Below are 14530 nucleotides of genomic sequence, written 5' to 3'. Positions count from 1 at the left end.
TGAAAATTAGGGCCTACATTTTCTTTTCTTAGACATAGAGTCTCTGGTTAATTCCAAGGTCCTTGATCCACTTTGAGTTGAGTTTTGTGCAATTTCATTAATTTCATGTTGCATATGGATTTCCAGTTTTCCCACCATCATTTGTTGAAGAGGCTATCTTTTCTGGTGCCTTTGTCTAATATAAGATAATTGTAATTTTGTGGGTTAGTTTCTGTGTCCTCTACTCTGTACCCTTGGGCTACCAGTTTGTTTTGGTGACAATTACATTTTTTTTGTTATTGTTGCTCTGTAGTATAGTTTAAGGTCTGGTATAGTGGTGCCACCTGCTTCACTCTTCCTGCTAAGGATTGCTTTAGCTATTCTGGTTCTCTTATTTTTCCAGATGAATTTCATGATTGCTTTTTCTATTTCTATGAGGAATGCCATTGAGATTTTGGTTGGAATTGCATTAAATCTGTATAGTGCTTTTGGTAGTATGGTCATTTTGATAATATTAATTTTGCCTATCCAAGAGCAAGGTAGACCTTTCCATCTTCTAAAGTCTTCTTTGATTTCTCTCTTTAGGGTTCTGTAGTAGTTTTCATTGTATAGATCTTTCACCTATTTCATTGATTCCCAAGTTTTTTTGTTTTTTTTGGTTTTTTGGAGGCTATTGTGAATGGGGTAGTTTCCCTCATTTACCTCTCAGAGGATTTGTCACTGATAACAGAAATGCCTTTGATTTATGGGTGTTGATTTTATATCTTGCTATTTTGCTGAATTCATTTACTAGTTCTAGAAGTTTTCTGGTGGAGCTTTTTGGGTCTTCTAGGTATAGAATCCTATCATCAGCAAATAGTGCTAATTTAATTTCTTCTTTTCCTATATGTATCCCTTTAATTTCTTTCATCTGTCTAATTGCTCTGGCCAGTGTTTCAAGAACAATGTTAAATAGAAGTGGTGAAAGAGGGCATCCCTGTCTTGTTCCAGTTTTTAGAGGGAATGCCTTCAGTTTTTCTCCATTTAGAATGATGTTGGCCTGGGGCTTAGCTTAGATAACCTTTACAATGTTAAGGTATGTTCTTGTTATCCCTAGTTTTTCTAGTACAACAGCCTAATTATGATACCTATTGTTTGAATTTCAGATTGAAAGAGAGTTTTCTTTGGCTGTGAGTAGAAGAGTAAAATGTAAATTTAATTAATTCAATAAACACTCAATAATGCTTACTGAATTTTAGCCTGGATTTTCTGAAGTCTATTGTATGGGGCTGAATCATATACAGAACATAAAAATTGAATATGTAGGTGATGAATTAGAAGTGTCCCTGGTAGAGTAGGAATACAACTACTAAGATGAAGAGGATTAATTCAGATAAATTGAAAAAGTGGGGTCAAAGAGAAGGAGGAAAATCAGGAGATTCATCTCCTTATGAGGGCTGGGGATCTGGCTCAATGTTAGAGCACTTATCTGGCATGCACATGGGCCCGGATTCCATTCCCAGCACAACACACACACACACACACACACACACACACACACACACAAATACACCTCATGGTGAGTATGAAAATGTTCACTTATGCTGATAAGTGAACATTTTCACCAATCACTGAGTAATTCAGTCAGAATTTAATTCTGTCAAAATGATATCTATGAATTTAAACTCTAAAATAAAATAATGTAATTGGCAGGTTTCTATTGATTCAACATTTTCTTCTTCCAACAATATTCATTATTATTAAAGACTTATTGTGTATCACACAATTTGTTTTGGGGAAATTTTCAGTAAATTATCTAATGTACTTTCACTCTAGGGCCAGAAAAATGGATGGGATAATAGCAACTTGGCCAAGATTCATCAATAAGCAAATAAGTCAAGAGTAGAAGTTCTGGAGGGTTCTAAACCCAGGGTATTGATAAAAGGTTCAGATCAACCTCTAAGTGAATAGAGTTTGAATACTGTAGTGGAATAAAAGTTACTCTTTACTGAGGGATCAGTAACACAAGTAGGGCTTTGAGCATGAAAAAAAAGGACAAAGCTAAGGTTACAAAAATGTTTCTAGTAAAGAGCACAGACAGTTCTGCAAAATGATAATTACAAATATTTTTTGAAGAAGACTGATAAGGATAAGATGACAAGGCACTGGAAACTCAGAGCCTCTAAACACCTCACTGGAGGGGTGAGTTGATATGATCAGGATGTCAAATGGCTTGTCTTGGTCATGAACATAGTCTAAATAGTGGCATGGTCAGTTTTCATCACAAAGTCAGTCTGACTCCAGTGCACCATATATTTTCCTTTACCCTGAGTTCATGCTCCAATAGTGTCATCTGTTTTCTTTCTGAACTGGCTTTGTTATCACTTTCCAAGCTGTCTTTTCTTTACAGACTCACTATAAAGTGAGATGGTTAGGGCTAGGGATGGGGCTCTGTGCTATAGCACTTGCCTAGCATATGTGAGGTCCCAAATTCCATTCCCAGCACTCCCACATCCAAAATGACGTAGTTAACACCTATCTGTTGGTTTCAGACAGCAATTTTGGATCTGACCTAGCACTTCATAGAGATATTCTTTCTTATAGGGTGCTAAGGTTTTTCAGGTGGGATCCCTATTGGAGGCATAATGCCTAATGCATGTCTCATTGAGAAGGGTAGTTGTATCTCAGCAAGTATAATATAAGACAAATGTTGCCACAGTGAGTTTCTAAAGGTCTGACTTTGAATACAGACAATCTGGATGTGAGTCCCAGCTCCATCATTTACCACCCAAGTTACCAAACACCCTTTAGCCTATTTCTTCATCTATAGAAAGCAGAAGGGGTAGGTGTTGATAAATACCTCTCAGGGTAGGTTAGAAAAGAAAATTAAGTACTTGTTAGGATTATCTGTTTCTCCTTTTCCCTATATGAAGAGACTATGAAGTTCCAGAGTACAGGGACCCTGTCTGAGTCATCTCCATGCCCTGAACACTGCCAGAACTATATCTAGCCAGAGTATCCTCAGAACTTTTTTTTTCTTGTGCAGAGCCAAACCAGGCCTCTGGAGCTTCGGTTCCAAAACAATGGTGCTTATTTTCATGATCCGTGTATTGTAGAGGTTTGTGGAAGCTGCTTACATGCCAAAGATGATAAGGATCCCCCAGAGAAAGTTCTATTTTGCTCCATTGTGACTTTTGCCATACTGATTTCCCTTTGCAATTTTTTACTGCACCTGCATAGAGCCAAACCGGAAATAATTTCTCACTCTCCCTGCCATGTTAAATTTGACAGACAATTCAAGAGGCAGCCTACAGGCCTTTCTGACAGAAAGACTGCAAGATGGTGAACAGCAATGGCTTTTCTTGCTACACCTGCCACTGGTGAGGAGCCATTAGCACCATCAGTGCTCTGACACTTTCTGACGTACATAGTGGTAACTTTTCTGCCACTGAACTGTGAACATCCAGAGGTCAGGAAACATATTTATTCTAATTTATTCCTCTTTGTATTCCCAGCATCCATGATGGTGCCTAGCACATAAAAGACATTTGGAAAATACTTTTTTTTTTTTGGTGGTGCTAGGGGTTGAACCCTAGGGCCCTGTGAACATGAGACAAGCACTCTACCAACTGAGCTATAGCCCCAACCCCAAGAAAATTCTCTTAAATGAAAGAACAAATGAGAGGATTTGTGAATTTTATGCAACAACTATACCGAACAGGTAGCAGGCTTCGATTGGTTCTAAAACAATGTCACACAACTTCCAACTGAGAAAGGCAGAATTTCAGTCCAGGACAGTTTGAAACAGGAATCTTGTAGGTGTGTCTCAGTGGTAGAGCACTTATCTAGTATGTTTGAGGCCCTAGGATTGATCCCCAGCACTGGAAAGAGAAAAAAAAAAAGCCTGTATCCTGGGTTGTATTACCTTTTGTATTACCTGGGTTGTATTACCTCTGGGATTCCCAACAGTTTCATTAGGCCATCTTCCATGTTACTCACAATTCAGAAGAGAGCCCTATTTAAGATGGGCTTTATAAACTGAGTGCAGTGGTGCATGCCTGTAATCCCAGTGACTTGGGAGGCTGAGTCAGGAGAAGTGACTGCAAGTTCAAAGCTAGCCTTGGCAACTTAGCAAGGCCCTAAGCAATTTAGTGAGACCCTGTCTCAAAATGAAAAATAAAAATTGCTAGGGATGTAGCTCAGTGGTTAAGTGCCCCTGGGTTCAATCCCTGATAACAAAATAATTTTTTAAATGGTCCCTATATCCAAATCTGGTTCACAAATCAGATTATTCCTGCAATAAAGACTTTTTATTAACTTAATATGACCAGGCACACCCTTAGGTGTTGTTGTTGTTATTATTATTATTATTATTATTATTATTATTTGACTTATCCTCACAGTTACACAATTCCTTATTTAAAATTACAGTTCTCATTCAGAAACAAAAAATGTGATTCAATAATAAGTAAAATTGACATTGTCCTTGCTAAAGTGGAAACTTTTATTCTAATTCAGAGATAGAAAATAAACATTCATGGTAATGCTCACTTAACAATACTACTGGAGGACTAAATATAATAACAAGATAAGTACTTAACATACATAAGTGAATCAAAGTAAGTAACACATTATCCTGTCTTATCTATCTTATGTATACAATTAATGACAAGTGACTTTTTTAATTGAATAGAAATCATACAAGCAAAACAGTAAAAATATCTTTGCATTTTGGTACAAATATCTGACTAAATAGCTATTGCCTCGAGTCTCTTTCGCCAACTCACAGAGCTTCTTTTTGAGGTCACAAAAATACTTTGTACTTTCGACTAACCCATTTTTTCTCTGTGATATCAATCACAAATGTATCAAATTTTACATACAAACTAGGTCCCCACACAATGTTAACAGGTATTTCATACCTATTATGGGCTTAAAATTAAATTGAATACCAGGGGCACAAGTGAATGATAAATAATGTTTTCTGCCTTCAGTGCACCCTATGGGAAGACAGTGCATATTGACCTTGTATACTGGCAGAAACAAAGGCAGTTTGGATTATGGTGAATTGTATGTGATCTAGATTGATAAATACCGTTGATCACAACTTATTAGTTAGAGGGCTTTGGACATGATCCTGAATTCTTCTGAGCTTATTTACACATGTACAAATTAGAGATTATAAAAGTCACCTCCCAGGATTACCAGGAAGATGAGAAATGATGCTATACATAGCAAAACCACACTATTATTAATCTTTTATATTATGAGCATGAGGGATTAGTGTAGGGCTATTAATACAGATCAGGTACTATTCATCATTTACAGTCTTATGGTCAGATAATGAGAGCAGGAGATAATTAAATTCAAGATAATCCTTATAGACAGGACAAACAGAATTCCTTTAAAAAGATTAAATATTGATCTAACAATGTGGTAGTCATGCTATTCCCAGGAAACACAGTTTAGCAACACAGACTGACAAGGTGTTACCCACTGAGGTTATATAATTATATAATTCAATACAAAATTTAATCATATAATTATTATATAATTATCATTAGGAAAGGGTTGTGTTTTAACAACCATTTCAATCACTAGAGTAATATTATGAGGTGGCTTTGTTATTGTACCCCATTTTCATGTAAAGCACCCTAAGACTCAGAGGCTACACACAGCTAATAAAGGAAAGGGTCAAATTGAAACCCAGGTATTCTGACTCCATGTAAGACATACCAAGGCCTGCTTTTCTAGTGTTTGACATTTATTATTTGACTTATCTTCACAGTTACACAATTCCTTGTTTAAAATTACAGTTCTCATCCAGAAACAAAAAATATCTGCCTACAAAAAATTCTCAAATCCAGAAATGTTGACATTGAAGTATGTAGGAATAGTGACAAATATCCAGCCAGCTTCTAGTTTCTTTTTGTCTTCTAAGATGTGTCCCCAGTGACTTCACATTGGTAGCTTGAAATAGGCAATGGAGGAGTTATATATACACCATACTATGGAGATCAGGAAATCAAGGTCTGATTGTTATGTTGTATATCTAAGTGATGTAAAAATGTTAATAATGCAGATTCAACTTACATGTATTTTGTGTATTCCCAATGTAAATGTACGTGTAAAGGTACATTGGAAATAGAAGAGCATACAAAATTGAAGAACTATGTCTTTTTTTATTTGAAAATTATTCCTCACCTTATCAAAAAAGTCACTGGAGTCATTGATTAATTAGTGAAGTGCTAATATACTCCACTGTTTGAATTTCAACTTACTTGATAAGATAATTAAGCTAAACACCAGAATTGATGTCAAAACTGCATTTGAAGAGATGTGTGTTAAGTATTTACCAGTACCCTCCAACCCCTATCCCCTTGCAACACACACTAACAAAAAGATCTAGTCTCCCAGCACTGACCAGAGGTTCCAAAGCAGTGGAAAATGCAGCTGACATCAGAAGTAATAGAGAAAACGAGTCATAAGGTCCTGAAACAGGGAGGGGGATCAAATGTAGAAGGAAAGTGGAAGAGATGAAGGGAAAAAGAGCTAGGCCTTCTATATGAGTATACAAGTTTAAGAATACCTAATTTGTATTTATTCATAAATTTTAATGTATATTCAAAAATATGTCTTTGTATATGTATAAACAAATAGATATTCAGGGACAGAAATATAGTAGATTTATAAATTTTATTTATCCATTTCTAAATAAGTTTATACATGGATATACTAATGATAGTAATGTATGTACAATGAATGTTCATGTTTTCAAAAACTCTAGTTTGTTGTTTCCCCACTCCCTTTTACCAAATTGTTAATGCACTTCCCTGTATTTCTTTTTTATTTTATTTTATTTTTTTAGTTGTAGTTGAACACAATACTTTTATTTATTTATTTTTATGTGGTGCTGAGGATCAAACCCAGGGCCACGCACATGCTAGTTGAGCACTCTACCACTGAGCCACAACCCCAGCCCTCCTGTATTTCTTAATATTGTAGGAAATAGCTATATTTTAATCTATGTATTTTCTGAATAAATCTGTATATCATAGAAAGCCAACAACAGTTCTACTTCAGTGCCTGGCACATAATGGATGCTCTTTCTTTGTGTTTTTTTTTTTCTTTCTTTTTTCCTTTGTAACACTGGAGACTAAACTCAGGCTCTTGCACATACTATACAAGTACTCTACCACTGAGCTAACCCCATGCCCTCTTAGATTATACACACATAGATTTTTTTTTAAAAAAAAATGATATGTCAGATGCTATGCTGGGTATGTAGGATTCAGGAAGAATTGGATACAGTTCTTGTCTTCAAAAATACTGGCCTTATTATCAGATCACAAACTGTATTTGATTAATCAAGTAAGCAAATACAGTTTGTGATCTGATACTAAGGCCAGGATAGAAGTCTGTTCTTCATGTACATTACACTCTCTCCAGCTTCTAAGATTCCATGAATGTTATTTCTGCTCTCTGGAAAATTCTAGTTATGTTTTTCACTTGAGAGATATAAAAAATAAATTAAAAGTTAGACAGTGATCCAATTACCTTTACCAGGACCCATGTCTTCAAGGTCATACTATCTCTTAATTTCACCACTTTGGTTGAATGGCACTATGGTTTGAATTTTGTCGGTCCCCCAAGGATTCATGTATTGAAGCCTTGTACACCAAAGTGGTGAAATTAAGAGGTAGTATGACCTTGAAGACATGGGTCCTGGTAAAGGTAATTGGATCACTAAGGGATCTACCCTCAGAAGGCATTAATGTAGTTATCATGGGATTCCATTTGGTTCTTTAATAGTGGATTATAAAAAGAGCAACAAAGGCCTCTCCCCTGTCTCTAGCCCTGTGTCCCACCATGTGATCTCTCCCTCTGCCACTTACTCCTGCCATTGTGGTGCTATCCAGCATGTGACCCTCACCAGAGGCCAATAGAGCTATTTTATTTTGAACTTTCAGCCTCCAAAACTGTGAGTTAAATGAATCTTTTTTCTTTATAAGCTCCCATCTTCCAGTATTTTATTATGGCAATAGAAAACACTAATACAAAAGTCCATGGGTTGTCCCCATCTTGATATGAATTGTCAAGACATCTTGAATTCCTCCACTGTTATGAGCATCTACCACATTTTGTCATAGTTCCTTTTTCTGCTGTCCATCTCCATCAACATATTGTGAGTTCCACAAGGATTGAAACTAGGCATTCCTTATTCATTTCCATATGCCAGAGCCTACTCCATACCTGGAATACTAGTGTGAGGAAAGACAGCTAGGGGTTCAGTTCATAGGATGAGAAAAATAAGCAGTTAGGAATAATGCAGCCACATCAATTTCCTCTGCATATGTCATGGTCAAAACTGGGTGAAGAGACATGGCTAAAGACTTGAAATTTAATCATAGAAGCTCCTTTATGGATATGCAAAACAGACCCAGATCTGGAAGCAGTGATTTCATGATTTTTTTTTTTTTTTGGTGGTGCTGGGGATTGAACCCAAGGCTTGTGCATGCTAGGCAACCAACTGAGCTATATCCCCAGCCCCATGAAAGACTTTTTTTATTTTTTAAAAAAAGAGGTAAGTCCTCTATTTTTCTGTTTGACACTGTTCTTCCTGGTTGCGATTCCCAGATTGCTTATTTGTAGAGAAAGCACCTAAATACTGGGGATCTTCCCCAGAGATTCTGAATAAATAGTCACCATTCATTTCCCTTGAATTTCTCAAGCCCTACAGTAAAATCAGCCAATAATATGAAATTACTTGTAATGTCCACTGGAGGGTGATATGCTACTGCTGATAATCACCTTCTACAATGTGACCTGTGAAGACTAACTTTAATTACATTTAACAATCCATAGTTACAAGTTCTCATAGCACTGAACACATAACAAAATAAGCCCATTCAATGCATATAAGGCTATAGCAGAAAAGATGCAAATGACACCAATCCAGTCTCCATTTCCCATTTTTTTGTCCATGCCCCTATGTAGACAAACCCCAAGCATCCTAGAATATTTCTCTTCCATTCTGACCTGTGATGAACACAAGGCACAGAGTTAATGGTTTCTTTTAGAGCATTACTTGTCTCTTTAGGTGCGTGTGTATTTCATCCTGGATAGATGACAAGATTAGGAGATGAATACTATTATAATAACAATTTTAGAAATGGGGACATTAACACTAAATCCCAGAGAAGTTTAAGAACTGGTCTAAAAAGACAGGACTTGTATGACATGGTATGCCTGTAGCTACTTGGAAGGTTGAGTCAGGAGGATCACTTGAGTCCAGAACTTAGAAGTCAGCCCGGGAAGCATAGTGAGACCTTGTCTCAAAAAAAAAAAAAAAAAATCAGGGCCTCTTTTCCATGTTCCCACAACACCCTATTCTTTCTCTAGTCATACTGTACTGTGACATACATACGAGGTGTCAATTGTCTTTCTCAGCCACTGGATGAAAATGACAAGGGCCCGTGGACTGCATTTTGTTCTCTGCTCTATCTATCCAACATGAAAAAGAGTGTGAGGCACTGGGAGGCCTAAAATGGAATAAGGCTACAGAGAGAAGAGGGTATGAAGATGGAGTAGGATGAAGTTCTATCTAGGGTAATTACTCTGTTACCAGCTTGGATAAATGAGGACATGTCTGGGAATACAGAAGAAACAGTGAATATTGTCTAAGGAATGCATTAAGAGAAAGCATGGGGCATCCTGTGACCTGTGGCCTGATACTCCTTCACCCCTTTCATTGCATTGCTCTGGTTCTTGTTTTAAGTGTCCAAGATGGTACCTGGTAGGATGTACATGAAAGTGCCTAAATTTGGGCTGGGGTTGTGGCTCAGTGATGGAGTGTTTGCCTAGCACATGTAAGGCACTGGGTTCAATGATCAGTGCCATATAAAAATAAATAAGTAAAATAAAGGTACAAAAATACAATAATATTTTTTAAATAAAGTGTCTAAATGCTACAAGTGAGCAAAATCATGATCATTGGCTCCATTTATCAATGCTTTAATCTAATAAGAGCAATGATAATAGAAAATTCTTATTGAATGCTTATTGGGTGTCAACCACTGTCCCAGATGATTATATACATGAGTTCATTTCATCCTCACAATGAAGATGAAGGTGAGTTCTCTTAGATTTTTTTTTTTTTTTTTACAAATCTGGATAGCAGTAAGTGGCCTAAAGAGCAAGCCCTTGCTCTTTCTTTGAATTAAGATATGCTTAAACAATGGCACATATATTAACCACTGTTAGAAGCCATAAAAACTAATGGTACACAAACATTTCATACACAAATTTAAAGTGCAATATATATTTTGTGCAAAAGAAAAAAGACAACCAATATACAAGGACTAATTTAGAGAGAGGAAAAACACTAGCATCGTGCAACCTAGGGCAAAGCCCCCAAAGAATCCCTTCAATACCTCTTCCTTTCCCTAGAGTTCCTCACAGGGTCTCAAGTGCTCACTGCTTTTCTCTCTCCAATGCTTTATCTTCAAGACACTGGGAGGTCTCCCAACGGCTTGTCCAGCCATGGGTTCTGGACCCTTCTCCCCAGGACAACAGTCCCCTACGTGTATCCACATACATGGAAACCACACTAGGAGCCATAAATTGTATGCCAAGTTAGAAATGCTGTCTGAAACTCTTGAACAGAGTTGTTGGATTTTGTTTGTATCTTTGGTACTAGAGATTGAACTCAGGGGTATTCAACCACTGAGCCATATCCTCAGCCCTATTTTGTATTTTATTTAGAGATAGGTCTCACGGAATTGTTTAGTGCCTCACTTTTGCTGAGGCTGGCTTTGACCTCACAATCCTCCCACTTCAGCCTCCCAAGCCACTGGGATTACAGGTGTGCACCACTGCACCTGGCTTGAATATTTATTTAAATATTTTTATTATTTGTTGATGGACCTTTATTTTGTTTATTTATATGTGGTGTTGAGGATTGAACCCAGTGCCTCACACACGCTAAGCAAGTGCTCTACCACTGAGCCACATCCCCAGTCCAAATGGAATGTTATAGAGGTGCTACCTCTAAGAGCAACCAGCTATTTTTTTTACCACCAACATGATTGAATCCCCTGGGGCATATATTCACATTTATGTTCTCCCTCTCTTTCTTTTACACCTCAACTCAACCTCTAATAAAAGTCTAGGACAAGCTATTCTGAAGAACAAAGGCAGAATCTTGGGGAATGAAGGGAGATATTAAGAGAAACCAAAGTCTATTGCCTCCCTAGAGTAAGTGAAGGGAGCAAGAGAATGAGAGGTAGGGATTTCTGTTATATCTCATATACACAGAAACAGATAACTACTTCATTGATCTGCTTTTACCTTGTTGAACTGGTAAACCAAGTTAAACAATTCAATGAATATTACATGTACCTCCAGTGAAATATATGTACAGAGGAGACACAGGTAAGAAAAAGACACAGGAGAGTATTCAAGTCCTTTTACTCAAGAAGTAGAACATTGAATACATTTATTTTAATATGCTCCTTTGAAATATTATAATGAAAACCTGGAAAAAGGCAAAACATTCATTAGAGGAAGTAAGTTTTGGAAGATACATTTGTTTTACTTCTAGGAAACCATTAATTAAATGACAATAATGTTTATATATCCTTGGACATGAGAAAATACCAACCACCTATTGTTTGGCTAAAATTTCAGGTATCAAGAAGTTACATATAAATTAATGACTATTTTTAATATAGAACATAGAAATACATATTTTCTATTTATTAAGTATTTACTAATTTCTGAACACTTAACACATGTACAAGATAGGATTTCAAAAGAATAAAGAGGGCATCTAGTGCACAAACATTCTTCTCCTTTCTGTCTCCCTAACCCCCTCTCTAGAGTCGGTCACTAACACAAAACCAAGCAACATAGAAGCATCATTGGATGAATAAGAGCAATGAGGTATGCAATATTGATTTTTAGAACATGTTCTTTTAAAACATACTGAATAAACAACGTGGTGTCAACCTAAATCACACAAAGAGAGAGAGAGAGAAATCAATGGAAAATATCCATAACTGTTCATAAAAGTGTTGAGGTGTAGCCCCCCAGCACACTAAAATGTACGTGTTGCACACAAGCCTGTTCACAATAGCACCAGAAACGTACAGTACACGGGATTCCCACCAGCCATGTGGGGATCGTTCAGGACGAATGGCACAACCAAGCGATGGAAGAGATGGCTTGAAAACGTGGAGACACTACTTGCTTGTTGGATGTCACGGTGATCACTGTACACAGACGAAGGTGTGTGTGCTCAAGTTCTGGATTCGGAGCAAGTCCCTTGAACAGAAATGGAGAGGAAGGGGAAACGGGAACAGGTAGCTTACACTGACACCACAGGCTGACCGGTCCGGAAACAGACCTGGCTGACAGGAGAGAAGTGCTGCAGGGGCTGGCTGTAGGGGCCCCCCACACACTGGGTTCAACATGTCGGCGACCTCATTCACAGCTCTTCTTGGCCAGGACAGCCAGGGGTCGCCTCGATGGACATGGACGCGTTCTGCATGGCGTAGTCATCGTCGTCCTCCTCGGTGGCCTCCTGTTCCCAAGCTTCACCATCGACCTCCTCGATGACCATGCTGCGCACAGTGCCCGCATCTAGGCAGTGCGGGGCGACGCCGTACACACGCGGGTCGGTCTCCGCGGAGTGGAAGCTCTGCACCCCGCACCTGCTGCAGAAGCTGTGCAGCGCCGGGTGCGTGTTGGACGGGTAGGTGACCATGCTCTCAGCACCCTGCAGCAGCGTGAAGCGCTCTGCCGGAACGAGGAAGTGGCGGTGCTGCTTCTTCTTGCACAGCCTGCAGCTGCACTCCACCACGTGCAGATCCTCAGGGGCCCAGGCCGCAAAGCGGACAGCGCCACAGTGGCAGCCCCCGGTGTGGTACACCAGGCCCGGGAACTCGAAGGTGTCCAGCAGGAACTTGGCGGCACCCTCGCAGCTCAGACCCCGCAGCTTGCGGAACGTCTCCCAGCGCTCGCGCTGCGCGCCCAGGTCCAGCTCACCCGGGGACGTGGCCGGTGCTGCTGAGGTGGGCATGAGCGCCCGCTGGTTCCGCAGCTGCGGCGGGAGCAGCAGATTCTTGGCCCAGGTCTCCTGGACCCGCCGCCACCAACGCTTGCGCCGCGCCTTTCCGCGCCGCCGCTTGGCCGCCGCCCGCTCCTTGCCTGCCGCCTGGCTCCCGACCCCGACTTGGACAGGTGGGCACCGCGGGCGGCTCGCGCCCATGACCGCGACCGCTGCGCAGGTGGCTGGAGGATCCCCGAGAAGCTTTTGCTTCCGCCGCTGAGCGTTGGCTCTTTGCCTTGCTCTGCCCATGGCGCCTGCAGTCTTCTGAGTGGGCGCCCACCGCCCCTCATTTCCTAGGCAGTCTCTGAGCAGCCTCCTTATCTGCACCTGCAGGATTGGCCACTTGTTGAGTGTGATGTCAAGGAGACCCTTCCCTTGACCCTATCAAAACCTCCTTTGCTGGCCTGAAATTCTGGCTGAGCCTATCAGCTACTCATTCTCCTAAATGTTATTTTCTATTGTTTATTTAACTCAGCAACCTAATCTTAAAATATTCAAACACTAGGGATGCTGCAGATCTTATAGTTAGTATTCAGCAGCAGATTTGGTAGCTCAAAATAAGCAGTAGTCACAGAAGAAAAACAAAAGCTTTCATGAGCAAGAGTGTGTAGTGTGTGAGTAGTTGTATCAAAGTTGGGGGATAGTAAAGATGACTATGCTCAATGACTATAGTAAGTCATCTTTACTAGTACATCAATGGACCCAACCCAAAACTCCATCCATGATAACCTCAATGTAGCCCCAACAGTCACTTTGGTAGAGTGGTTGAGTGCTTGCTCAGTGGTAGGGAGCCAGTTTAGCATGTATGAAACCATAAGTTGGACCTCAAGCACCTGAAAAAGAAAAAAGGAACAATGTGTTTGTCTATTTGTACCCAGAATACATTAAGTTTTCTGGAATGCCTGAATACGAAGCTGAAGCTGGTTTTTGGTTGTTGTTTGTAGCTCAACCACTGAGCTACAACCCCAGCTCCTCTTAATGTGTTTTATAAAGTTTTCTGTCCCTAACACAGAATCTAATTAAAATTTACACATCAAATTTCATGTTGTCTTTTTAGTTTCTTTAATCTAGAATAACCTCATCAAAAACTGATTTTTGTTGTTTATTTAGTGTGTTTTAAAATAACATGTTTTAAAAATCGATATTGCATACCTCATTGCTCTTATTTGCCCAATGATGTTACTATGTTGCTTGGTTTTGTGTTAGTGACTGACTCTAGAGATGGGGGTAGGGAGACATCATCTCTCATGTGGTTGTTTTGTTTGTTTGTTTGTTTGTTTCATTGTTTTGGAAACTGACCGTCATTGATCACCATGGCCACTGGAAAGACTCCAAAAAATGAGCATGAATCTTACTCCTTGAGATATAATCAGAACTGGGAAAACAGTGAGGAGGACCCTTCCAAAAACTTGTTTCCTGAGTTAAGTAGTGATGTCCACACATACAAGTAGAGATTCACAA

General features: G+C 39.3%; 1 protein-coding gene and 1 long non-coding RNA gene across 2 annotated transcripts in view; one reads left to right on the top strand and one right to left on the bottom strand.

Annotated features, from left to right (window-relative positions):
• The window catches only part of LOC120890719 (uncharacterized), a 135739-nt gene that overhangs the window by 3813 nt on the left and 117396 nt on the right, over positions 1 to 14530 (top strand). The window lies entirely within an intron of this gene.
• LOC101964170 (centromere protein V-like protein 3) lies at positions 11412 to 13465 on the bottom strand. The gene has a single exon (XM_040280924.2). The coding sequence runs from the start codon at positions 13316 to 13318 to the stop codon at positions 12446 to 12448; it is 873 nt and encodes a 290-aa protein (XP_040136858.2). The 5' UTR covers positions 13319 to 13465; the 3' UTR covers positions 11412 to 12445.

This window comes from Ictidomys tridecemlineatus, chromosome X (assembly GCF_052094955.1).
Source record: "Ictidomys tridecemlineatus isolate mIctTri1 chromosome X, mIctTri1.hap1, whole genome shotgun sequence".
Lineage (NCBI taxonomy): Eukaryota > Metazoa > Chordata > Mammalia > Rodentia > Sciuridae > Ictidomys > Ictidomys tridecemlineatus.
This window is presented reverse-complemented; position numbering and strand designations above follow the sequence as displayed.